The sequence below is a fragment of the Chiloscyllium plagiosum genome, chromosome 3 (genome assembly GCF_004010195.1).
Source record: "Chiloscyllium plagiosum isolate BGI_BamShark_2017 chromosome 3, ASM401019v2, whole genome shotgun sequence".
Lineage (NCBI taxonomy): Eukaryota > Metazoa > Chordata > Chondrichthyes > Orectolobiformes > Hemiscylliidae > Chiloscyllium > Chiloscyllium plagiosum.
In genome coordinates, this window is record NC_057712.1 from 28,131,320 (window position 1) to 28,156,124 (window position 24,805).

A 24,805-nucleotide genomic window follows, 5' to 3' on the forward strand; every position below is an offset into this window, starting at 1 on the left:
GTTAGATGTGGTGCATTGCATACAATCCTGATCACTTAATTATTGTTGGAATGTTACATAGAAAAATAAGCGCAGTACAGGCCCTTTGGCCCTCGATGTTGCGCCGATCCAAGCCCACCTAACCTACACTAGCCCACTATCCTCCATATGCCTATCCAATGCCCGTTTAAATGCCCATAAAGAGGGAGAGTCCACCACTGCTACTGGCAGGGCATTCCATGAACTCCCGACTCGCTGAGTAAAGAATCTACCCCTAACATCTGTCCTATATCTACCACCCATAAATTTAAAGCTATGCCCCCTCATAATAGCTGACTCTATCAAAATACACCTTACACGATGCTGTATCATTTAACCACTAATCCACAACTGTTCCAATACAGGCAGCATCCCTGAAACACACCCTTGGCAAAGGCAATTCAACAATATAGTTATTATCCTTAGGTGCTGTCTCTCTCCAGTCTAGGAGGAGGAAACACCAAAAGAAAATCAATTGTTGCCTTTAACACAGTGGAAAACAACCAAAATGAAATTGGTAATCTGCAAAGCTAATGTATGAAGGAATATCATGGAAAATGAGCTTGTACTTGTTGAAGTAGGGATTAGATTGAGGCAATTTCATCAAAGCTTTCACAATTCTGAAGGCGATTCACTAAGCTGGCTTGGGAAAAAATCTCCATCATGTTAAATTGTTTAAATAATGGGCAATTTAACTTTAAAATGAGAGAACTTTTATAGGGAAGCCAAGTGGGAGTCTTCTATTCTTGAAATGGTTATTTATACATTCTTCAGATAAGTTTGCACTGATGAGGTAAAGATGATGTCCATTAAATCTAAAAATGTATACTGTTTATCAGTGTTTGTTTATTGTGAACCAGGAAAGTCTTTCACGTACTGCCCATGATCACATTGAATTGGCTCAATAGGCTAGTAACCTTGTCCTTATTCCTTTATCATGTTCTTGGATCCTAAGAAGTTACAGTGGATTCTTTATAATGCAATTTCTAATTGACTTGTTGAAAAAATATGAGAAGAAGGTAATGAAGCAAATTATATAAATGGATTTGTGAGGCAGCTAAGTGGGTCTTCAAAGAAAACAGGCTAATATTAATCAAAAACAGAAATTGATGGTGGGACTCTGCAGGTCTGGCATCATCTATGGGAAGAAAGCAGGGTTAATGTTTCAAATCCAGTGACTCTTCATCAGAACAGTTCTGGCGAAGAGCCACCAATTCAAAATGTTAATTCTACTTCCTTCCTGCAGATGCTGGTAGAGCTGAGTTTCTCCACCAATTTCTGTTTTTTTGTTTCAGATCTCCAGCATCTGCACTGCTTTGTTCTATGTTAGGTGAGTTTTACTTTTGGCAATGACAGTTACCTTCCTGACCATGATACAATATGGTCAATACAACAGAATATTTGCCCACAGGCCGTTTATTAAGGGCTATGTAGATGTAGAACTTACTCAGTAACTGAGAGTCATCCTGCATAATGTACAAGTGAAAACATTAAGACCGTGGATGGAAAACCACAAGGGGTCGGAAACCCCTTTGCAAGCCTCCCCATCCTCAAACCCACCAGAATGCATGTCGCTAGTGTCCTATGACTGCTTTGAACTCTGTAGTGCACACTGCTGGGGCTGCAGGCAGGCCCACTGAGAAGACTCCATGTATTCTACAATGAGGGAGGTCAGGGCTATTGGGTGACAGTATTTGCACACCTTAGAGAAAGGGAAGGCATGGGATTTTAAGTACAGGTCATTTTGCTATAATGCGCATTTTGTTAACATGAATTTGCTATAACAGGATTGACGAATTGGGGACACTATTTCTAAAGCATGAAGTTTCAAAGCGCGTGTTGGTTATTACGTGATTCCGGCCCCATTAGTTTAAATGGCGTTGTTATTACACAATTTTCTTATAACGGGATTGTACATGAAGGAAAGAAGAGAGCTTTTGTCTTCCCAGTGGGCAAAGAGCATCCTCCAAAGATTCTCACTGGCCTATCCATGCCAGCTGTGTCGCAACATGAGCAGAGTGCTATTGATGTCATTTGAACTTTTAACAATATGTGAACCCTTAATTTCTTAACACATGGTGGCAGGCTGCTGGTTTAATCTATAACAGGGGTTGTGCTCAGGGAATGTGGACGAATCACCTAACTTATTTTATGTGCCCCTACACTGAAAGCCATCACTGCAGTAGTGTATGATGTACAGCCGTAGAATGTTCAGTAACTTTTATGATTTGGAGATGCTGGTGTTGGACTGGGGTGTACAACGTTAATAATCACACAACACCTGGTTATAGTCCAACAGGTTTATTTAGAAACACTAGCTTTTGGAGAGCTGCTCCTTCGTCAGGTAGCTGTCACAACTACCTGATGAGCAGCTCTCCGAAAGCTAGTACTTTCAGAATATTGTGGCAGAGAAAGAGACCATTTGGTCCATCATATCCTTACTAGCTCCCATCTCAGAGAGTCTGAGCCTTCCTTCCTCTTTCACCATAGCTCGATAAATCCTTTCCCTTCAGGTATTTATCCAAATTCCTTTTGAAACACCAGGTCACGTGCCTCCACTACATGTTTAGGTAGTGCATTTCACATCTTTACTCACTATGAGAGGAGGCATTTGGTCCATCATATCCTTGCTAGCTCCCATCTCAGAGAGTCTGAGCCTTCCTTCCTCTTTCACCATAGCTCGATAAATCATTTCCCTTCAGGTATTTATCCAAATTCCTTTTGAAACACCAGGTCACGTGCCTCCACTACATGTTCAGGTAGTGCATTTCACATCTTTACTCACTATGAGAGGAGGCGGGGGTGGGGGTGGAGAATGTAAAAGTCTTCAGCTCATTATTGCATCTTCTCATATTCTTCCGAAGTGGTTGTGCTGTAGATCATTTCACCATGGAAACCGTTTCCACCCATGGTGAAACCCGTCTGATTTTGAGCAATGCAACAGAATCTTTTCTGAATCTTCTGTAAGGAGAAAACCCTCCATTTCGAGTTGACCTTCTTAACTGAACTACTTCTTCCCTGACCCATTTTTTATGCCTTCTTTGCAACCTCTCTACAGTCCTCGAATCTTTCCCAAAACGTGGTGCCCGGGATTGCAGACTATACTTCATTTGAGGCCAAACCTATGTTTTGTCAAGATTTATCATAGCATCCTTGCATTCACACTCTGTACCCTTATTTATAATACATAACATAAGAACCAGGAGCAGGAGTAGACCATCTGGCCCTTCAAGCCTGCTCTGCCATTCAATAAGACTGTGGCTGATCTTTCCATGGCCTCAGCTCCACTTACCCACCCTCTCACCATAACCCTTAATTAATTTATTCTTCAAAAAAATCGATCTTAGCTTTAAAAACATTTACAGAAGAAGCCTCGACTACTTCACTGGGCAGGGAATTCCATAGATTCACAACCCTCTGGGTGAAGATGTTTCTTCTCAGTTCAGTTCTAAATCTGCTGCTCCTAATTTTGAGGCTATGCCCTTGCTTCACCCACCAGTGGAAACATCCTCTGTGCTTCTACCTAATCTATTACTTTAATAATTTTATATGTTTCTATAAGATCCTCCCTCATTCTTCTAAATTCCAATGAATATAATCCCAGTCCACTCACTCACTCTGGAGTCAACCGAGTGAACCTTCTCTGCACCCCCTCTAGTGCCAGTACCTCCTTTCTCCAGTAAGGAGACCAAAACTGCACTCAGTACTCCAGGTATGGCCTCACCAGCACCCTATGCAACTGCTACATACCCCCCTGTTTTTAAACTCAATCTCTTTAGGAATGAAGGACACAATTCCATTTGCCTTCCTAATAACCTATTGTATCTGCAGACCAACTTGCTGTGATTCATAATGACCCACTATCTGTCTGTTATTTAAATCTGGCCCTGCCACCTTCAATGTTTCATGAATATATACTTCCAAATCTCTCTGTTGCTGCACTCCATGAATCCTATATTTTCTACAATCTTTCCTCATTGTTTCTATCAAGATTTTGGATGGATCCAAGATGGCGGTGATCTACGAAGATCACGTTGCAGAGCTCCGCACCACAAGCCGGACGAAGTCCTAGCCCACCCGCCCTGGACCACCACGATATCCTGGGACTCTGGAAAGGTCATGGAGTCCCAGCAAACTGTCAGAGAGCAACTTAGCTCGGTCTTTGCTGTCCAGGGATGCCGATGAAAGGAGGAGGTTCATCCGAGGCCAGGCCCGGCCCAAGCTGCAGGATCCTTGGACTCGATTTCTTACCAGGTCCTGGTGATGGAGCCAGTGAAATCTCGGGAGATGTTGGGCAAGCAGATAGAGGAGAAGCTGGCCCTGATCTCTATCATGTTGCAGAAGCATGAACAGCAGCTGGAAGTCTTGGAGAAAAGGATGGATGAGGTAGAACAGAGAGTCTCAGTGGTGGAAGCTGATACCGGTTCCTCCAAGGATAGGATCCAGGCCCTGGAGACGCAGGTCCATAATTTGCTTCACCAGATTGATGACCTCGAGAACAGGGGTAGGAGAAAAAATATTCGGATCGTCTGTCTGCCGGAGGGTAAGGTAGGTGAGCGGCCGGTAGAATTTATTGAGGACTGGTTGCTGAAATTCCTTAACTTGGAGGCTGGAATGTGAAGTTTGAAGAGTGAGAGGGCTCACCGAGTCACGGCACGGAGGTCTGGTCAGATCTGGACCAATATACTTATCCTGTCTTGGTGGAGTTTCATCACTATAGAGATAAGGAGAGAATCGTGGAAGTTTCCAGAATCCAGGACAAGGATCCAAAGGCCCTCGTTTACGAAGGCTCTGAGATAATGTTCTTCCAGATCTTCTCCACGGCGATGATCCGGAAAAGAAAACCCTATAATGGCATTAAGAGAAGACTGAGGGAGCTTGTGATCCAGTACTCTGAGGTATCCAGCGGTGCTTTGATCACCTTAGATGGATCCATACATCTCTTTGAACGTCGGAGAAGACAAGAGACTTTGTGGACACATTAACTTAATCTGAACAATTTAGTATGTGCAAATAGTAGTGTTGTTTGAGTATGTCTCTGTTTTTCTTTAAAAAACAGAGGAATTCCAGTTGGGGATTTCTTTACCTTTGTTTATTGGTAATAATTTGGTCTAAACTATGTTTGGGGGCAGTTGTGATGTACTTTCAGTTTTAAGTTATACCAAAGAATGGGTGGGGTGCTTACTTTTTTTTCAAAATTTCTTTGTTCACATTGTTATTTCATGGTATTTTCTTTCTTTTTTGCTTGCGTTGGTGGTGCGGATCCAGCTAGGAGGAGGGAAAATGGTTGGAAAGGCTAGATGCCTACTTATGGGCAGTTTATGCCCGGTTCAGGTATTTAAATGCCCTGGCTGCAGGATTGCCAGCAAGATGGGAAGTTGGGTTCTGGGATGTGCAGATGCCCCCTTTGGGCAGAGGGTGAGTTCCCCTATTCAGCGCCACTGCCGCTTTATATGTTGGTTTGTTTTTTGGTTTTTATTGTATATAATCTTTAACCTTGTAGGTTTGTTAACTGTAGTGGGTTTAGTTTATGTAGTTTTTATGTTCGATGGATCTTGCAATACTAAGACTCTGCAATTTGTAACTCAAGTTCTTCCTGTCTGGAATCTAAATGTCACTGCAGTAAGGTTATGGCTAGTGACTTGATGAAATGGTGTACCTGGAACATCAAGGGGAGTCACTCATCAATTAAGATGAAGAAAGTACTTTGGAGTCTTAGAAAGGAAAAGGTGGATATTACATTATTATAGGATACATACTTGAATGATAAGGAGTATTTGAAACTACAGCAGAGTGGTTTTGATTGGGTTTACTTTTCATCTTTTAATGCCAGAAGTAGGGGAGTGGCTATATTGGTTAAGAGGAATCTCCCATTTAAGTCACGAGAGTGTGTTAAAGACACACACGGGAGGTTTGTAATCCTCAAATCCCTGATAAATGGGGAAGAATATGGTGTTTTAAAAGTCTATTGCCCTCTGGCCCATCCCCTCAAATTTCTGGTCGATGCATTCTCTACATTGATTAGTCTCGAGTCCTGACATATCATTATAGGGGAAGAATTTAATTGTTTTATGGATCCCACAGTAGACAGGTTGCCCAAAGGCCCTTCCAATACCATCTGTACAAATTGAATAATTAAGTGGATCTATGTGTGGAGTTAGGGTTGGTGGACGTCTGGAGGTGCCTCCACCCTACAGGCAGGGATTTCAGTTTTCTTTCCAATCCACACAGATGTCACACCAGGATTGATTTATTTTCTGACCCCCGTGGCAACCCTGGACTTGGTGGCATCTTGTACGATTAGTAATATTACCATCTCCAATCATGCTCCAGTGTACCTCTTGGTTAAGATTAACAATGCTATGGTGGGCCCAAGGCATGGGAAAATGGATCCCTTTATCCTTAAGTTTGTGGAGTACTTCTCTAAGGAATTTCGGGCATTCCTAGAAATTAACTCAGGCTCGGTTAGTAGCCCGTCCATTCTTTGGGAAACTGCCAAAGCCTTTGCCAGTTAGTTATTTCCTGCTCTGCCAGTAGGAAGTGGCAGAAGGGCGAGCAGCAACATCTCCTCGAAGCATAGTTGAAGGCAGCCGAGAAGGTTTACTTTGACAGGCCCTTGTTGGCCAAGCTACAGAGGAATATGGTGCTGCGGTCTGCATTGAATTCTGTGCTCACGCAGACAGCAAAGAAGGAACTTACTTTCACAAAGCAAAGGTTATATGAGCATGGTGACGAGCCGGGCAAGTACAAGGAGCGCTCCTCAAGCCATTACATCGATTAGGGAAGGGTCAGGGAACCTAACATGTGATTCCAAAAAGATTAATGTGGTATTCTGGAGATTTTACTCTGAATTATACCAATCTGAGGGTTGTGAGGAGGGGTGGACCAAGATGGAAAGAGTCTTTTCTCAATGCACACGTATCAAAGCAGAGGTGCAGGATACCTGTGAAGCAACCTTAGAGTGGAATGGTGCCCAGTCCTGATGGACTTCCTAGCGAATTCTATGAGGAATTTATAAGCATATTGTCAGGCCCGATGTTCAACATGTTCAATGACTCATCCAGTCATGATCATCTCCCACCATCTCTAAGAGAGGCCAATATTTTGCTTATTCTTTTAAAAGGGAATGTCCCAGAGGACTGTGTTTCTTACAGGCCCGTTTCACTCTTAAAGTTTGACTTTAAAATCTTCTGAAGGACTCTTGCATTAAGGCTGGAGATTGTGTTACCTTCTATTGTTAAAGAGGATCAGACAGTCTTCATAAGGGCCACAGATCCTTCAATAATGTTAGAAGACTGCTTTATGTAATTCAAGCAGGAATTGGTGATTTCTCTAGATGCAGAGAAGGCATTTAACTGAGTTGAGTGGCTGTATATTTTTATATACTCTGGAGTGGTTTAGCTTGGGTGAAGTCTTTATAAGATAGGTAAAGGTTCTCCACAGTGACCCTCTCGCTGCAGTCATCACCAATGGGGTACGATCAAGCAACTTTAACATTTTTAGAGGCAGTCGGCAGGGCTGTCCCCTTTCGCCACTGGTTTTTACATTGGAGATTGAAGCAATGGCGGAGGCCATTCGTAGGGATCCCAATATATCGGCTCCAGAAGTGGGGTCAAAATTATATAAGATTTCATTGTAGGTGGATGATGTCCTCATTTTTTTTTTTGTCAAATCCAGCGTTTTAGCTAGCTCACTGGATACAATGATTCAGTTCATTTGGTACCTTTTCGGGGTACAAGATTAATTTTGCAAAATCAGAGGCTAACCTATGGGTGGTCTTACAAAGGTACTAGGTCTAGAGGGTGAATCTCGATTCCCATTTAAGTGGTCACAGGAGGGCTTTATGTTTTTGCCCATATTCATCTCTCCAGTTCTTGATTGGTTGTTTAAAGCTAATTTTGTTCAAAAGTGGAAGGCACTTCCAGTCTCATGGTTAGATCAAGATGAATATTCTCCACTGTTTGTTGTACCCTATCCGGCTGCACCCCCTGATTTTTGATAAGCAAACGTTCAGGGTACTGAATGGCTGGTTCAGCTCTTTTATTTGGCATCGTAAGTGGTCCCTTATTAAATTAGCTAAAGCGCAATTGCCTCACAGACTGTTGGGGAGTGGATCTCCCAGACATTAAATAACTACCAACTAAGCTCACTTTTATCTTACGCAAGTGATGGGGCTTGTGGGGACCCTCTTTCAATATGGTTAGATATCGAAACTTCTCCGGCAAGGTGTCTCCTTACTAGCTTGCTGTTTTTGGACAAAATGAGGACAGATAAGGAATATTGCCATAACCCAATAGTTACCAATACTGTTAAAGCATGGACAGCAATTCAGCAGAGGGAAGGCAATTTTGGCAAAACATCTTTTCTTGCACCTATAGTGGGTATACCAGGTTTTCAATTGAGGATGATGAATTCAGGATTCACACATTGGGCAGTTAGGGGTGTGTCTTGCATGGGTGATTTACTTGAGGGAGACTCAAATAAATCTTTTACTAATCAACACGGAAATACGAGCTATCTAACAGGGACCTCTTTTATCTTTTTTCAAGTTAGGGATTTTATTCAAAAAAAATTACACTTTTGACTGATCCCTACAAATCCAACATAGAGAGGAGGGTGCTCAGTGCTAAGAGTACACTTTCTGTCAGCACTTTATATCATCAATTGGGGGGTGGCCCCAGAGATGAGTTTGATCGACTCTGCAGGGTGTGGGAGAGAGAGCCAGGTGTTGAGGTCTCCTCAGAGGCATGGGAAGATATTTGGGAAAACCCAAGAAAGATATCAATTTGCAATAGGACCCATGCTTTACAGTTAAAGATTCTCCACAGGGTCCACTTGGCTCTGAATTATTTGTCAAAATTTAAACCAGGGGTGTCTTCAACATGTCCCAACTATAAGGTTTGTATGGGCACTCTTACCCATTGTCTCTGATCCTGTGCTAGGCTTCAAATATATTGGAGTGCTGTGGCGGGTGCAATGGAGGGGATTTTCGATGTAAGGGTGGAGAAGCTCTCAATCTCTCCATGGCCTGCCCAGTGTATTCCCTGTAGATGCGCATAAGAAAAAATTTCAACATCCTTACTTTCTGCGCAAGAAAGAATATCTTGTTAGGTTGGGTATCCAAAAATCCCCTGGGCCTGACGGTTTTGGTAGAAGAATATTATGGAGCATAGCCCCTTGGATTTTCTCACAAATGTGGTACAGCACAAAACTGAGAACTTCTGTCAGACATGGCTGCCCTTTTTGGAATACCTGAACACCGATTTGTCTCCCACACTAATAAGAGCTTTTATATAGCCGTAACAATTGTGCTTTGAGTCCAATATCCAGAGAGAGGGGACTGCAAACATAAGAATAGATAAAAATTAATGCTCTTGATATTCAAGAGTTAGTGTTTTGCTTGGCTGAGCTGTATTATTATTATTTATTATTAGTTTGTAATTTATTTAGTCAAGTTAGTTGGGTTTTTTAATACATATTTATACATTTGTACATGAGAGTATTTTGGGTTTTTTTGGTGTTCTTTCTTTACATTGTTTTGAATTGTATTGTTTTATATTTGTAATATTTTAAAAACCTATTTTTCAATAAAAATATATTTTAAAAAAGTTTTACCTTTCACATGCCCACATTCCTTCAGTTTGCCTGCCTTTGAAGTTCCAGACAATCCTCATATTTCTCAATGCTTCCAAGTTTTGTGTCATCTCCAAGTTTAGGAATTGTGCCCAGACAATCCAAGTCTCAGCCATTAATACAAACAAGAAAAAATTGTACCTATTATGCTTCAAGCTTGCTGGCAAATCGATTATGTGTACTTTTTAATTAAATGCCTCTTGGAAATTCATGTAAACCCATTGACTGCATAATCTTTATCAAACGTGTGACAACATACCTTCAACAAACCCTTCCTGTTTTTCTGCAGGATAATTAATCTGCACTTATCTCAATGAAAGTTAATTTTGTTCAAGGTTATTGTTTCACAAAGCTTTCCCACTGCTGAAGTTAAACTGACTGGACTGAGATTCCCAATTTTATCCTTGCACCCTTTTTTAAACAAGGATGTCAGATTTGAAATTCTCCGCTTGTTTGTCAATGTCCCAATGGTGTGGAAAGTTACATCCACAGCCCCTACTTTTCACATTCTCACTTCTCTCCACACCTTTACGTGTATCCCATCCAGTTTTGTGTGAAATGGACGCAAGCTAAATGCCTGGTTTAAAAGATTGGCCACAAATGAGTTACCTAATCAACCCAGTTAAAAATCGCACAATACCAGGTTATAGTCCAACAGGTTTATTTGGAAGCACTCGCTTTAGGAGTGCTGCTCCTTCATCAGGTGGTTGATGAAGGAGCAATGCTCTGAAAGCGAGTGCTTCGAAATAAACCTGTTGGACTAGAACCTGGTGTTGTGTGATTTTTAACTTTGTACACCCCAGTCCAACACCGGCACCTCCAAATCATGACTAATCAACCCAACTCTCCTAAGTCAATTTTCTCCACTCATCAGACTGCTTAAACAAAATGCCTTCCGTAAAACTGGCCAAGCCAGTAAAGCTTTGAAGTATGTGTCCTCCAATTCTGTTTGCTTTTACTTAACACTAAAAATCGGTTTGGTGTTTTATGGTTATTGTTTGAAGGTTTACTTTAGCTTTAACCTCACTGAGCTCTGATCTATATTTTCTGTTTCATTCCTGCTTTTTAGTGCCATTTGTATTTTTACAAATTCATTAACAATTAATATTCTCAGATTTGCAGATTTGTACACAAGCTGATATGCATGAATAATTGTAACTTGAAGAAGCAATATACAGATTTGAGTTTGTTGCTGTTTTTGGATCATGATTGATTACACTGGTAGATACATGTTTTACACTTGGGTATGTTCTTGTGAACTTAGGAGGATATTCAGATGTGACTAGATGTCAGACAAATGGGTAGGCTATTGGGATTTTCAAGTCTAACTTCCAAATTGCTCCCAGGAAGAAAGTTTAGATCAACAGTTTTTTGAAACATTCAGTGAATTTTTTGTATCACAACAATGTGCCTTGATTATTTAGCTGTTTCACATCGCTAGAAAAGTAGATATGTGTCGAAGACACATGCAGCAATTAATGCAAAAAGGAACAGCATATTCAGGCAATTGAGATTCACGATGAGCTCTAAATCACTGAGTCTTGCTAATTGTTTTACAATGTTGTACTGTTTGCAGTCACAGCCTCTCACTCTCCTCCTTTCTGTTATTCGAAGAAGTTGTTAGATTTGTAACTTAGTGGTCCATTAGACTTGACACAGAAAGATACATTTAGCAATTAAATACTCCTTTAAAAAACATGATCATTTCTACCGCAATGGCGATCAAGCTCTCTGGTCCAGAAATTGAAAGTATTGAATATTTCAAACTCATGCTTGTAAGGCAAGTCGATTGTTACGGATTTTTAAAATTCTGTTTTTCATATTCTTCCTTTGCTTTTTTTTTTCCCTCTTGATCCAATCTTCCTTTCTCTGTTGTGCCTTACTTGTCTCCAACTCCCCTGTCTTCTCTGTCATTCCTCTGTTACTTCTTCAACCCTTAAATTGAATTAGTGAAGATGACATTCATAGTCCTGTAATTCACTGAAACCCAGATTTCCCCTTTGACTTGCTATCAGCTTGCACTTGCAGCAAGAAACAGAGCACAACCTGAGGATGCAAGATGTCTTAATGAAGCATCCGTGCAGTGGTCTCCTTGAGCACGTTCTGACTGTTGTTTTGAGTGAGTTTCAGCTTGATGAATCTTTTGCCTGGTGTTTTAGCATATGTTTTCTGCAGTTGATCTGTATTAGTCAGTTATGCCCCACTTTTGTATTGTTACAGCTTCTTCGTAGTGGAAACAGATACCTCATAAGGTCAGATGACATGGTGGAAACTGTTTACACTGAGAAAGGAGAAATTGTGAAAACCAAAGAGCGACGTCTGTTCATGTTAAATGATGTTCTTATGTGTGCTACAGTCAGCTCTCGGTATGTACAGCAAAATGTATATACTAAATCTCACATCTTGCATAATATTAGTGTGATGGTTACTATCTTTACTTATTCAATTCCTGCGTAAAAATCTGTGGCCCACAGGAATGTGAGCAACGTTGCTGTTTCTCTAAAAGCTGTGACCCTTAAAACTATTTCAGTAACATGACCACTGCTGCCTCCTCTCCTATAATTCTCACCAAGTTCCAACTTTCATTTTTACTCATCAGAAGCTTCCTTGTCTCCCCTGGAAAGTTTGATGTTTTTTCCATCAGTTCCTTAACTGATTAAACTGAGATCTCTATCAGTTATTCAATCCTAGCTCACTTTTTCTACATATCGAGTTGTTTCACAGGAGTGATGTGCCTACTTGCTCACTACCGAAAGATTCAAGCTTTAATTCTTGAAGCAAGGAAACATCAAATGCTAATCTTGTACATTTGCAAACTTTCACTTCATGTCAGATAGAAAAATGAATAATAGCCAAGAATGCCTGCAGAAACATTCAGAGAGGATTCCCTTGGTGAGAAGCTTCCTTGCTTATTTGAATGAATATCAAGAAGTCTTTAGAAAGTTTTAGGTTTTGTTACTGGTCACTCATAGTTGCTAATTTGCTCTGCTGTTTTTGGATGTTGTTGTATCAGGATCTAGCTCAGTGATTAGCAGCTCCTTATTTACTCCCAGTTATGTCAGTGAGCCTGGAAACCCCTCAGATGCATTTCAAATATCTTGTAGCTCTAAAAAACACAAAGGTTACACAGTTTTAAACATATTTTGCTGAAAGCAACGTTTTTGGTTGTTCAAATGGTGTAATTGCTTTGTGAAATCTTAGCAGACATATCAGTTTGTTTTTGGATAGGTTAGACTTTATTAAGGCAAGACTGTGTTACATGTCCATGATTTACAATTGCCCAACAATGAGGTTGACTTACTGCAAGAACTGAATATCTGTTGGTAGACAGATGATTAGCTAACAATATTGTGGGGGAAGTGACACACAGTGATAACGTCACTGGATTAATAATACAGAGCTTTAGATTCTGAAAACATGGGTCCAAATCCCACCAAGGTATTTGGTAAAATTTGAACTTGGAATTCTGGAATTAAAAACCAACCATTTGGTTCATGAAAGCCCTTCAGGAAAGGAAATGTGCCAGCTTTACCTGGTCTGGTGCACATGTGACTCCAGACTGACAACAGTATGATTGACTTGTAACTGCCCTTTGACATAGCCTTACAGACAAAAATAAACTGCAGATGCTGGAATCCAAAGGAGACGAGCAGGAGGCTGAAAGAACACAGCAAGCCAGGCAACATCAGGAGGTGGAGAAATCTGAAATAGCCTAACAATCCACTCTGTTTAAGGACAATTTAAGGTTGAACAACAAATGACACTCACAGCCTATGTGAGAATTCTTTTTATATAAATGAGTGCTGATGAAAACAAATGAACCCTATACCTTGGGGATAGATTGTTTCGAATGAACTTTTTTATCTAATTATTATTATCAATCCCTTCTCCAAAATCTCACCATGAGCTATTTTCAGTTACATGCACGAACTCCATCTATTTATGGAAGCCCCTTAGTAGCCATTCTTCATAAGGAATCAGAGAAAAATAATATGGATAGTTGATCATGTAGGTCAACTAAGCTTGATTTTATCCAAACCACACACCAGAGGCTGTTAGTCTTGAGGATTTGGAAGCTTAGCTGAACTTCTAAATGATGTCCCAAAGTCCCAAGTTGTTGCAGGCAGACACAGAAATTCTGACTAAGATCAGTTAATTCAGATTGGAATAGCCATGGAATTTGAGGCCGTTCTGGTCTGTATGGCTGGAATCGCCTTTAGTGATTTAAGCCACTGAAGAAGCTGCAGCTTCATTGTTTAATAATGTCTATTTCTGGAAATATTGTTGTAAGTGTTAATCCTGTGACACAAGCTCATCATTCACTTGTGCTGTCCAGCTGGAACTCAGACATCCAACATTTAAATTTTATGATTATGGCCATCTTTTTAATGACATGATATGAGGTTTCAGCAATATCTTTGCAATCAGCTGTTCTTACTTCACCTCCAGAATGTATGACATTATTCCAAAAAGTAAGCAGCTAAAAACAATAAGTGAGTTAAAACAGCCATTTCAAGAAACCTGAGGTACTCAAACTGTCCTTCCCTTTTGCTCCATCTGTCCCTCCCCCCTATTTTGAACAACATTAAACCCATCACATTGCCAGAATTGGATTTGAAACATTAAATCTTTCTCTTGCCACAGATCCCAGCCCTACTGATTTTCTCCACTTTCTGTTTCTTTTGCTGATCAAAGGTGTGCCCTATCATAGAATCCCTCTAGTGTGGAAGCAGGCCATTCGGCCCATTGAGTCCACACTGACCTCCAAAGAACATCCCAACCAGATAAACCTCCCACCCTATCCCATGGCTAACCCACCTAGCCTGCATATCCCTGTCCACTATGGACAATTCAGCATGGCCAATTCACCTTACCTGGACATCTTTGGACTGTGGGAAGAAACCCACACAGACAAGGAGAATGTGCAAACATCACACGAACAGTCACTTGAGGGTGAAATAGAACCCAGATTAGCTACGGGGAATACAGGATTACAGGGATAGAGTTGGGGGGAGTGGATCTGGGTGAGATGCTCTTCAGAGGGTTGGTGTGGACCTGATAGGCCAAATGGCCTGCTTCCACACTGTAGAGATTCTGTGATTTTAATCAATTACTCAAAACATTTTGTAAGCTAGCACAATTATTCTGGTTTTGTGCAGAGCATGTAGGGTCACTAAGTAAGATAAATTTGTGAAAATTTAGACCTACACCTGTATTGACATGTGCCAAATTATAATTAAATCTGGTTCTGTAAAATACTGTTTTTTTTTGTCATGTTGAAAGAAGGTGTTATTATAATTGGAGGAGTTACAACAAGGAATGTCTGATTTTCAGTCAAGTGTTTTTGCTTCCTGCTGGTTTGTGTTGACTAAATATAGCCCTGTATGTTTATTTAATAATACAATCATGGAAGAGAAATATAATTCTGCTGTCATGAGATCAATCATTGGTCTCCCTATTGATTTTAGCTTTTGTGTGATCAAATCAGACCATTGTTTTATAGTATGAAAAATCTGTGGCTAACAGTTTTGATTAAATCATTTTAAATGAATACTTTTTAATATTAATATTGTCATATAGTTTTGATGTAAAATTACTGGAAACAGCACTTCTTTAGGGTGTGATATTCCTGTTGAAAATATTGATCTGGATTTTAAAGTCTGTGACAGGTGAATGTCACTTGCTATGCTTGCATTGCACAGAGAATGTGTGTGGGCTTTAGCACTGCAGTTTGTGTTACAGGGCAATCATATTAGTGTCCTGAAAAGGAAGCGAGCTCCTGTGTGACCAAACCAAACAAAAGTCTATTTCCTGAACCAACCAGATTGAAGAATCTTCACTGATGGAGTGCCGCTTGGTAATTTGTTGTACAGCACTGTTTCAAGCACTACAATGTAGGCTTCCATCATTTACTAGGGGCAGGCACTGTCAAAGGTCACTGCTGATTTTAATTCATTTAAGGAATGTGTGCTATTCTCCCTGGGTCCACAATTATTACTCATTTCTAACTGCACTTGAGAAGGTGGATGTGAGTTGTCTTCTTGAACTGCTTCAGTTCAATTGGTTGTAGACACTACTACTGTTAGGGTGGGAGTTCCAGGTTACTGACCCAAAGATGGTGAATGAACAATAATATGTTTCTAAGGTCAAGATAGTGAGTTGCTTAAAGTTGCAGGTGGGGGTATTCACAAATATCTACAGCCTTTCTGTTTCTAGATAATGGTCTGGGATTTGGAAGGTTCTGTCAAGGAGTCTTGGTGAATATCTGGAGGGAATCCTGTAGATGATGATCATCAGTGATGGAGGGATTGGATGTTTTTGGGCATGGTGTCAATCAAGGGAGTTGCTTTGCCGTGAATGGTGTCAAGATTCTTGAGTGTTGTTGGAGCTGTACTCATTCACGCAAGTGGAGAGTATTTCATCACTTGCCTGAATGAGTATTTCATGACTCTCGTGATGTGTACCTTGTAGATGGTAGGCAGATTTGAGGCATAAGGAGGTGAGTTAATCACTGCAGAACTTCTGGTTTGTGATCAGCTCTTGTAGCCACAGTATTTATAATTCAATTTCTGGCCAATGGTAACCCCTAGAAGGTTGATAATGGGGGATTGAGTGATGATAATGCCATTGAATGTCAAGGAGCAATGGTTAGATTTTCTTTTTTTTGGAGATGGTCATTCCCAGCACTTGAGGCAAGAATGTTACTTGCCACTTGTCAGCCCAAGTCTGGATGCTGTCCATAGCTTGCTACATTTGAACGTGGACTGCTTTGGAATCTGAGGGGTCACAAATGGTGGACATGGTGCAATTACCAGCAAACATCTTCACTTCTGACCTTATGGGGGTAAGGTCATTGATGACACTTCTGGAAATACGTGGGCCCAGGACCTGACGAACCTCCTGCAGTGTGTCTAGATCTGAGATAACTAACCCCTCAATTATTCCTTTGTGCTAGGTTGACTCCAACCAGCAGACAGTTTTCCCCCTAATTCACATTAATTCTTGTTTTGCTAGATGAAATAACTGCAGAGAGGCTGGTAACCCATCACCAAGCCACCTTTTATTTACATGTGCACTGTACACGGGCTGTGACCAGCCAGCTCGAATCCAGTCTCTAGACTGATGAGACCTTCTGAATCTCTTTTTTTTTGACCAGTTATACTTACTTTACTCAACTTCTTCAGGGATATTATTACATACCTCTAAAGCAGATGGGTCTTGAAGCCAGGCCTTCTGGCTCAGAGGTAGGGATATTGTTTATAAGGCCCCAAGTCATGGTCCACATAGGCACCAGCGACATAAGTAGGAGAAGAGATGGGGATTTAAGGCAGAAACTCAAAGGGCTAGGGTGGAAGCATAGAGCTAGAACAGAGTTGTCATCTCTGGTTTGTTACCCATGCCATGTGCCAGCAAGATGAAGGAAAGAGAGAGAGAGAGAGAGGAGTTGAACACATGGCTACAGGGGTGGTGCAGGAGGGAGGGATTTGGATACTTGGATAATTGGACCTCATCTGGGTAGGCGGGACATCTACAAACAGGGTGGTCTACATCTGAACCAGAGGGGTACCAATTTCCCGGGGTGGGGTGGGGGTGGAAATTTGCTAATGCTCTTCAGGAGAGTTTAAACTAATTCAGCAGGGGGATGAGAACCTGAATTGTAGATTCAGTGTACAGGAGGTTGAGATTAATGAGGTCATAAATAAGGTTTCATGGTCGCAAGAGTGTACCGGCAAGCAGGAAGAAAGGTGATTTAAAGTGTGTCTGCTTCAATGCCAGGAGCTTCCGGAATAAGGTGGATGAACTTGTAGCAAGGGTTGAGACTTTGATGTTGTGGCCATTTCATAGACATGGTAGAGCAGGGACAGGAATGGTTGTTGCAGGTTCTGGGATTAAGATGTTTCAGTAAGATCAGGGAAGGTGGTAAAAGAGGGGGAGGTATGGCATTGTTAGTCAAGGACAGTATTACGGTGGCAGAAAGAACATTTAATGAGGACTCATCTTCTAAAGTAGTGTGGGCTGAGATTAGAAACAGGAAAGGTGAGGTCACTCTGATAGGAGTTTTCTATAGACCCCCAAAAAGTTCCAGTGAGATAGAGGAAAGGATTGCAAAGGTTATTCTGGATAGGAGTGAAAGTAACAGGGTAGTTATTATGGGTGACTTTAATTTTCCAAATATTGACTGGAAACGCTGGAAAGGGATAGGTAAGTACCACGGGGAAGGAGTTAAAGCTGGTGAAAGGCAATTACAATGCAATTAGGCAAGATTTAGGATGCATAGGATGGCGAAGGAAGCTGCAGGGGATGGGCACAATTGAAATGTGGAGCTTGTTCAAGGAACAGCTACTGTGTGTCCTTGGTAAGTACGTACCGGTCAGGCAGGGAAGAAGTGGTCGAGTGAGGGAAACGTGGTTTACTAAGAAGTTGAATCTCTTGTCAACAGAAAGAAGGAGGCTTATTTGAGGATGAGAGGTGAAGGCTCGGTTAGGGCACTTGAGAGTTACAAGTTAGCCCGGAAGGACCTAAAGAGAGAGCTGAGAAGAGCCAGGAGGTCAACAGAAAGAAGGAGGCTTATTTGAGGATGAGAGGTGAAGGCTCAGTTAGGGCACTTGAGAGTTACAAGTTAGCCAGGAAGGACCTAAAGAGAGAGCCAGGAGAGGACATGAGAAGTCTTTAGCAAGTAGGATCAAGGAGAGCCCTAATATAGGTATGTCAGGAATAAAAGAATGACTGGAGTAAGACTAGTCAAGGACAGAAGTGGGAAGTTGTGCATGGAGTTAGAGGAGATAGGAGAGGCGCTAAATGAATATTCTTCATCAGTATTCATATTGGAAAAAGACAGTATTGAGGACAATACTGAGATACAGGCTGGTAGACTAGGTGGGATTGAGGTTCATAAGGAGGAGCTGTTAGCAATTCAGGAGAGTGTGAAAATAGAGAAGTCTCCTGGGACAGATGGGATTCATCCTAGGATTCTCTGGGAAGCTGGGGAGAAGATTGCAAAGCCTTTTGGCTTTGATCTTTGAATCGTCATTGTCGACAGAAGACTGTAGGATAGCAAATGTCCCCTTGCCCAAGAAGGGGAGTAGGGACAACCCTGGTAATTATAGACCAATGAGCCTTACTTCAGTTATGGGTAAAGTGTTAGAAAGGATTATAACCGGTAGGATTTATAATCATCTGGAAGGGAATTAGCTGATTAGGGATAGTCAACACTGTTTTGTGAAGGGTAGGTTGTGCCTCACAAACTTTATTGAATTATTTGAGAAGGTGACCAAACGGATGGATGAGGGTAAAGTGGTTGATATTATATATATGGATTTCAGTAAAGCATTTGACAAGGTTCCCCACAGTAAGATATTGCAGAAAATGTGGAAGTATGCGATTGAGGGTGATTTAGCGGGTTGGATCAGAAATTGGCTAGCTGAAAGAAGACCAAGGGTGGTGGTTGATGGGAAATGTTCATCCTGAGTTCATTTACTAGTGGTATACCACAAGGATCTGTTTTAGGTTTACTGCTAACAGTAAGATATTGCAGAAAATATGGAAGTATGCGATTGAGGGTGATTTAGCGGGTTGGATCAGAAATTGGCGAGCTGAAAGAAGACCAAGGGTGGTGGTTGATGGGAAATGTTCATCCTGAGTTCATTTACTAGTGGTATACCACAAGGATCTGTTTTAGGTTTACTGCTATTTCTCATTTTTATAAATGACCTGGATGAGGGCATAGAAGGATAGGTTAGTAAATTTGAGGATGATACTAAGGTTGGTGGAGTTGTGGACAGTGTGGCAAGATTGTGCAGGTTACAGAGGGACATAGATAAGCTGCAGAACTGGGCTGAGAGGTGGCAAATAGAGTTTAATGCAGAAAAGTGAGAGGTGATTCACTTGGAAGGACTAACAGGAATACAGATTACTGGGCTAATGGTAAGATTCTTAGCAGTGTGGATGAGCAGAGAGACCTTGGTGTCCCTGTATATCGATCCTTGAAAGTTGCCACCCAGGTTGATAGGGTGGTTAAGAAGGCATACGGTGTGTTAGCTTTTATTGGCAGAGGAGTTGAGTTTCAGAGCCATGAGGTCAAGTTGCAGCTGTACAAAACGTTGGTGTGGCCACCCTTGGAGTATTGCGTACAGTTCTGGTCACCGCATTATAGGAAGAATGTGAAAGCATTGGAAAGGTGCAGAGGAGACTTACTAGGATGTTGCCTGGTATGGAGGAAAGGTGTTATGAGGAAAGGCTGAGGGAGTTGAGGCTGTTTTCGTTAGAAAGAAGAAGATTGAGAGGTGACTTAATAAAGGCATATAAGATGATCAGAGGATTAGATAAGGTAGACAGTGAGAGCCTTTTACCTCGGATGGTGATGGCTAGCACGAGGGGACATAACTTTAAATTGAGGGGTGATAGATATAGGACAGAGCTCAAAGAATAGTAAGAGTGTGGAACACCCTGCCTGCAACAGTCGTAGACTCGCCAACTTTAAGGGCATTTAAGTGGTCATTGGATAAACATATGGATGATAATGGAATAGTATAGGTTAGATGGGCTTCAGATTGGTTTCACAGGTTGGCGCAACATCAAAGGTTGAAGAGCCTGTATTGTGCTGTAATCTTCCCTGTTCTATGTCTGTCAGCCAGGGCTGACTGTCTAGTCCAGTTTAACAACTCCAATCAAGAATCTCATACCCAATGAGATTCACCTGGCCATGGTTCCAATTACTACACTACGACTCCTTGATGCTATGTAGACTGAAATGTAGCCTTAATGTCAGAGGTAGTCAATATCACCTCACCTCTGGAGTTCAGCTCTTCTGTCCATGTTGGAAGCAAGGCTTTGATGAAGTTGGGAGCAGAGTGGCCCCCACAATGTCTAAACTGAGTGTCAGTGAACAGTCTATGTTGATGACCCCTTCATCACTTGACTGATGATCGAGGATAGACTGACTGGATGATAATTGGCAGGGTTTAACTTATCCTGCTTTCTCTGTGCAGGATGTAGTTGGGCAATTTTCCAAATTCTTGGTTTGGTACTTCTGTTGCAGTTGTGCTGAAACATCTTAATTAGGGGCACAACAAGTTCTGGAGCACAAGATTTCTGGACTATTGCCAGAATAGACAGCCACCTTTCAGTTGCCTTTGCAATATCCAGTGCCTTCAGCTGATTCTTGATAACTCTTGAAATGAATTGTCTGAAGACTGGCATCAGTGATACTGGAAGAGGAACGAGCTGGATCGTCTTCTTGGCACTTCTGAATGAAGATTGTTATAAATGTTAAACTTTTGCGCTGATGAACTGGGCTCCTCCGTCATTGAAGAGGGAATATTTGTGGAGCCTCCTCCAGTGGGTTGGTCAATTGTCTACCATCATGCATGTCTGGATGCAGTAGGATGGCACAGCTTAGGTCTGATCTGTCAGTTGTGGGATTGTTTCGCTCGATCACTTGGTGCTTTTTGCTGTTTGGTGCACAATTTGTCCTGTGTCGTTGTTTCACCAGGTTGACACCAAAATTTAGGAATCCCTGCTGCTGCTGGAATGCCCTCTCCACAGAACCAGGGTTAATCCCCTTGGTTAATGGTAGAGTGGGAGATACGTCAGCCAATGAGAATGTGGATGGTTTTCAGCTGCTGTTGATGGCCCACACCGCCTCCTGGATGCCCAGTCTTTTGTTACTGGATCTGTTCAAAGTCTGTTCCATTTAGCACAATGGTAGTATCACACAATACAACAGAAAGTGAGACAATTTTGGCACTAACATCCAGACATTAATAAGAAGAACTTTGCAGCGTTGATAAGGCTGAGTTTGTCATTGTTTCCCGAGCCGAGGTCGATCTTAGGCAGTCCTTCAGGTTTCGCTCCATTAAGACATTTTAGTGCTTTGGATATCATTGTTGAACTCCATGCAAGTTACGTAGGTAGCATCTCACAGTGCTGCCTGCCCTGGAGAATTGATGTTGTCTGTATTAAGCCATTTGAAGTTGCACTGTGCGAATGTATTTCTCTCCCATACAGTCTAAAGCAGGAGCCTTTAAGTTATATTTATTTTTATGTTAAATAATTTAGAAAGAGAAAAACAGAGTGTAGAATAAAACTAAAAGATTAAATCAGAGCTGAAGGAATTGAATCTCTGACATAATTAAAATCACCACAATGAGACTCCTCATTTATACCCAAGAGAATAATTGACAGCAATTACAACTTATTTTGTTATTAAAGACTCACATACGCTTGAATGGAAAAATCCAGACTTCTTGTTGCATGTTCAGTATGTATCTAATTGATAGCTGGGGGTGCCTGAGGTAGACTTGGAACCTTGCTCATGGGAATGAAAGGTATAACAAACCACCAGTAACAGAGGCTGCCAAGAAAAACAGCTCAGGCTGAAACCTTCAGGCAGAACACACATGATGAATTGAAAAGGGTAGCTAGGTACTGCAATTTCGCATTTTTCATTGAGTTAAATAATAGATTTCGTGGTCAGGTACAGGTGTGGCAAAGGTTGTGAAAGAGATTGGACAGAACTTTGGAATTTCTGTATTTAATTGTGTGTGAATGGATACCAGAAATTGCTTTTCAATTTACCCCTTGATAACCTCTTCTGACATTCTTGTTGGAGGTTACTGATGATGTGAACATTTATTGCCTGTCCTTAATTGGTCTAATTGTTTTCTAGCATGTAAAGTCATTTATGTTTACTAAACAATTTCCAGCAGATGCTGGTTCTGATTTACCATGAGGAGTAGTTAGATTTACCTGACATTCTATTTGACTTTCTTATTGCCTTTATCAGTGTCCACCATGACAACGGTGGTGCAATACCCTCTGGACTGAGATACTTGCTGAAGTGGAGTGTACCGCTTTCTCAAGTTGATGTTGTGGAATTTGGGATCAGTGAGGATCTGGCAGAGAAAAGTAGATTTACCCCACCACATTCTGGAGAAAAGATTCTAATTAGTACAAAGCCAAGTAAGTACATTTTCTCATTTTGATAAGTCATAAATCCAAACCCTCAAGACATGTTTTTTTTTTGGAGTGTAAGACATTTTAATCGTTCTTACCGGAGTTTCTAAATTTGCAGGCTGTGTTCTACTTGGAAGTTTGAATCCTTTTGTGCTTCTACTTTCGCTTTACTGGTTTCGTTATGGTCCAAAAGAAGACCATGCAACCTATCGTGTTGCACTAACTGTCCATGCATTTTGCATTGAGCCGCACCAAACCCCTGTCTTCTCCCTTAACTGTACACATTGTTTACATTAAATAACCACCCAGTGCCCTCTTGTATATTTAAAATGAACCAGCATCCACCACACTTCCAGGCACAGCATTCCATTTGCTTCCAGTCTTGAAAAGGTCATTCATTGCACTGTTATGTTGAAGAAGGGGGCGGTTAGTTCATTTGGACTACATGTCATTCAGAATAAATGCTAACAGAATGAGTTCAATTCCCATTGGACAAAGCAGATTTGTGACCTAATTCTTGGCCCATCCTCTTGAGAGTGGAAGACGATGGCAGATCACCTCGGACAGCATCAAGTAAACAGCTCAGGCTGAAGTATCAACAGCCAATGAGCCACGGAGCAGCCATTAGGCAGAGCACATGTGAACAAATGAATTGCTAATGAATAAATTCTAAGTCAAAAAATCATTATCATATTGATATCAGTAGTTTGAGGAAACAGTATATTTAAACTTTACATGTTGCCCCAAAAATCCATGGATACCAAAAAGAAAAGCTATGACATTCTATTTTATGATAGGAAACTGGATTTATGAATTACAAAATCCAATACTTTGTGAAGTCTCTTATGCGATGCAGGGGGTGCATGTGTGTTCTTGAGCTGCATCTCAATTTTAGTGGAGCAGCTTTATCACCTGAGAAGTGGCATGAGGTGAATCCCTGGGGAAAAAAAAAGTGGTATAAATAGGGTGAGGGAAGAGATTCAATTCAGGTTGACCTGTTCACCTTTTATCAGAAGTCTATTCACAGGTCACAATTTTTAAAAATTACTGAAACTCTCCTATTTCACTTTTGGGAAATGCAGCTGGTTACTTGACTATTGCTTCAGAGCCAATTGAAAGTTGATTGAATGTTGTTTCTGCTTGGAAGGTGACATAGAGCATCGCAAAATCTACAAAGACATGGGGAAGTCAAACCTGATAAATCTGTTAGAATTCTTTAAGGATGTATCAAGCAAATTAGACAAAGGAGAGCCAGTGGGCATGACCTGTTTGGATTTCCAGAAGGCCTTTGACAAGGTCCCACACCAAAGGCTGCTAAATAAGATAAGAGCCCAAACTCCATTAAGGGCAATGGACTGGCATTGATAGAGGATTGAGTAATTGGCAAAAGGTAGAGAATAGGGATAAAGGTGTCTTTTTCAGAATGGCAGCTGGTGACTAGTGGAGTTCAGTAGGGTTAGTGTTGGACCTCAACTATTCATGTTATACTTTAACCATGGATGAATGAATTGAGGATACTGATGCTAAGTTTGCAGATGGCACAAAGATAGGTGGAGGGACAAGTGGTATTGAGATGCAGGGAAGCTTCGGAAGGATATGAACAGGCTAGGAGGGTGTGCAAAGAAATGACAGGTGGAATACAGTGTGGGAAAGTGAGGTTATGCACTTTGGTAAGAAGAATTGAGGCGTAGACTATTTTCTAAATGGGAAAAGACTTTGGAAGTCTGAAGCACAAGGAAGTTGGGAATCCTAGTTTAGGATTCTTGTCAGATTAACAAACAAATTCAGTTGGCAATTATGAAGGCAAATGCAATGTTAGCATTCATTTCAAGAGGGCTAGAATACAGGAGCAGAGGTGTACTGTTGAGGCTGTATAAGGCCGCAATTGGAATATTGTGGCAGTTTTGGGGCCCATGTTTAAGGAAAGAAGTGCTGGCTTTGGAGTTGGTTGAGAGGATGTTTAGAGCTGAAAAGGTGTTGCTGGAAAAGCGCAGCAGGTCAGGCAGCATCCAAGGAACAGGAGAATCGACGTTTCGGGCATAAGCCCTTCTTCAGGAATGAGGAAAGTGTGTCCAGCAGGCTAAGATAAAAGGTAGGGAGGAGGGGCTTGGGGGAGGGGCTTTGGAAATGCGATAGGTGGAGGGAGGTCAAGGTGAGGGTGATAGGCCGGAGTGGGGTGGGGGCGGAGAGGTCAGGAAGA

General features: G+C 41.4%; 1 protein-coding gene across 6 annotated transcripts in view; it reads left to right on the forward strand.

The window, feature by feature from the left end:
• The window catches only part of arhgef10 (Rho guanine nucleotide exchange factor (GEF) 10), a 281,643-nt gene that overhangs the window by 135,958 nt on the left and 120,880 nt on the right, over positions 1–24,805 (forward strand). For all 6 annotated transcript variants that reach the window (XM_043679127.1, XM_043679118.1, XM_043679163.1 and 3 more), the window contains 2 exons: positions 11,872–12,017; positions 22,436–22,611. In XM_043679127.1, the coding sequence (XP_043535062.1) occupies positions 11,872–12,017; positions 22,436–22,611 (322 nt within the window). The remainder of the gene's footprint in view (positions 1–11,871; positions 12,018–22,435; positions 22,612–24,805) is intronic.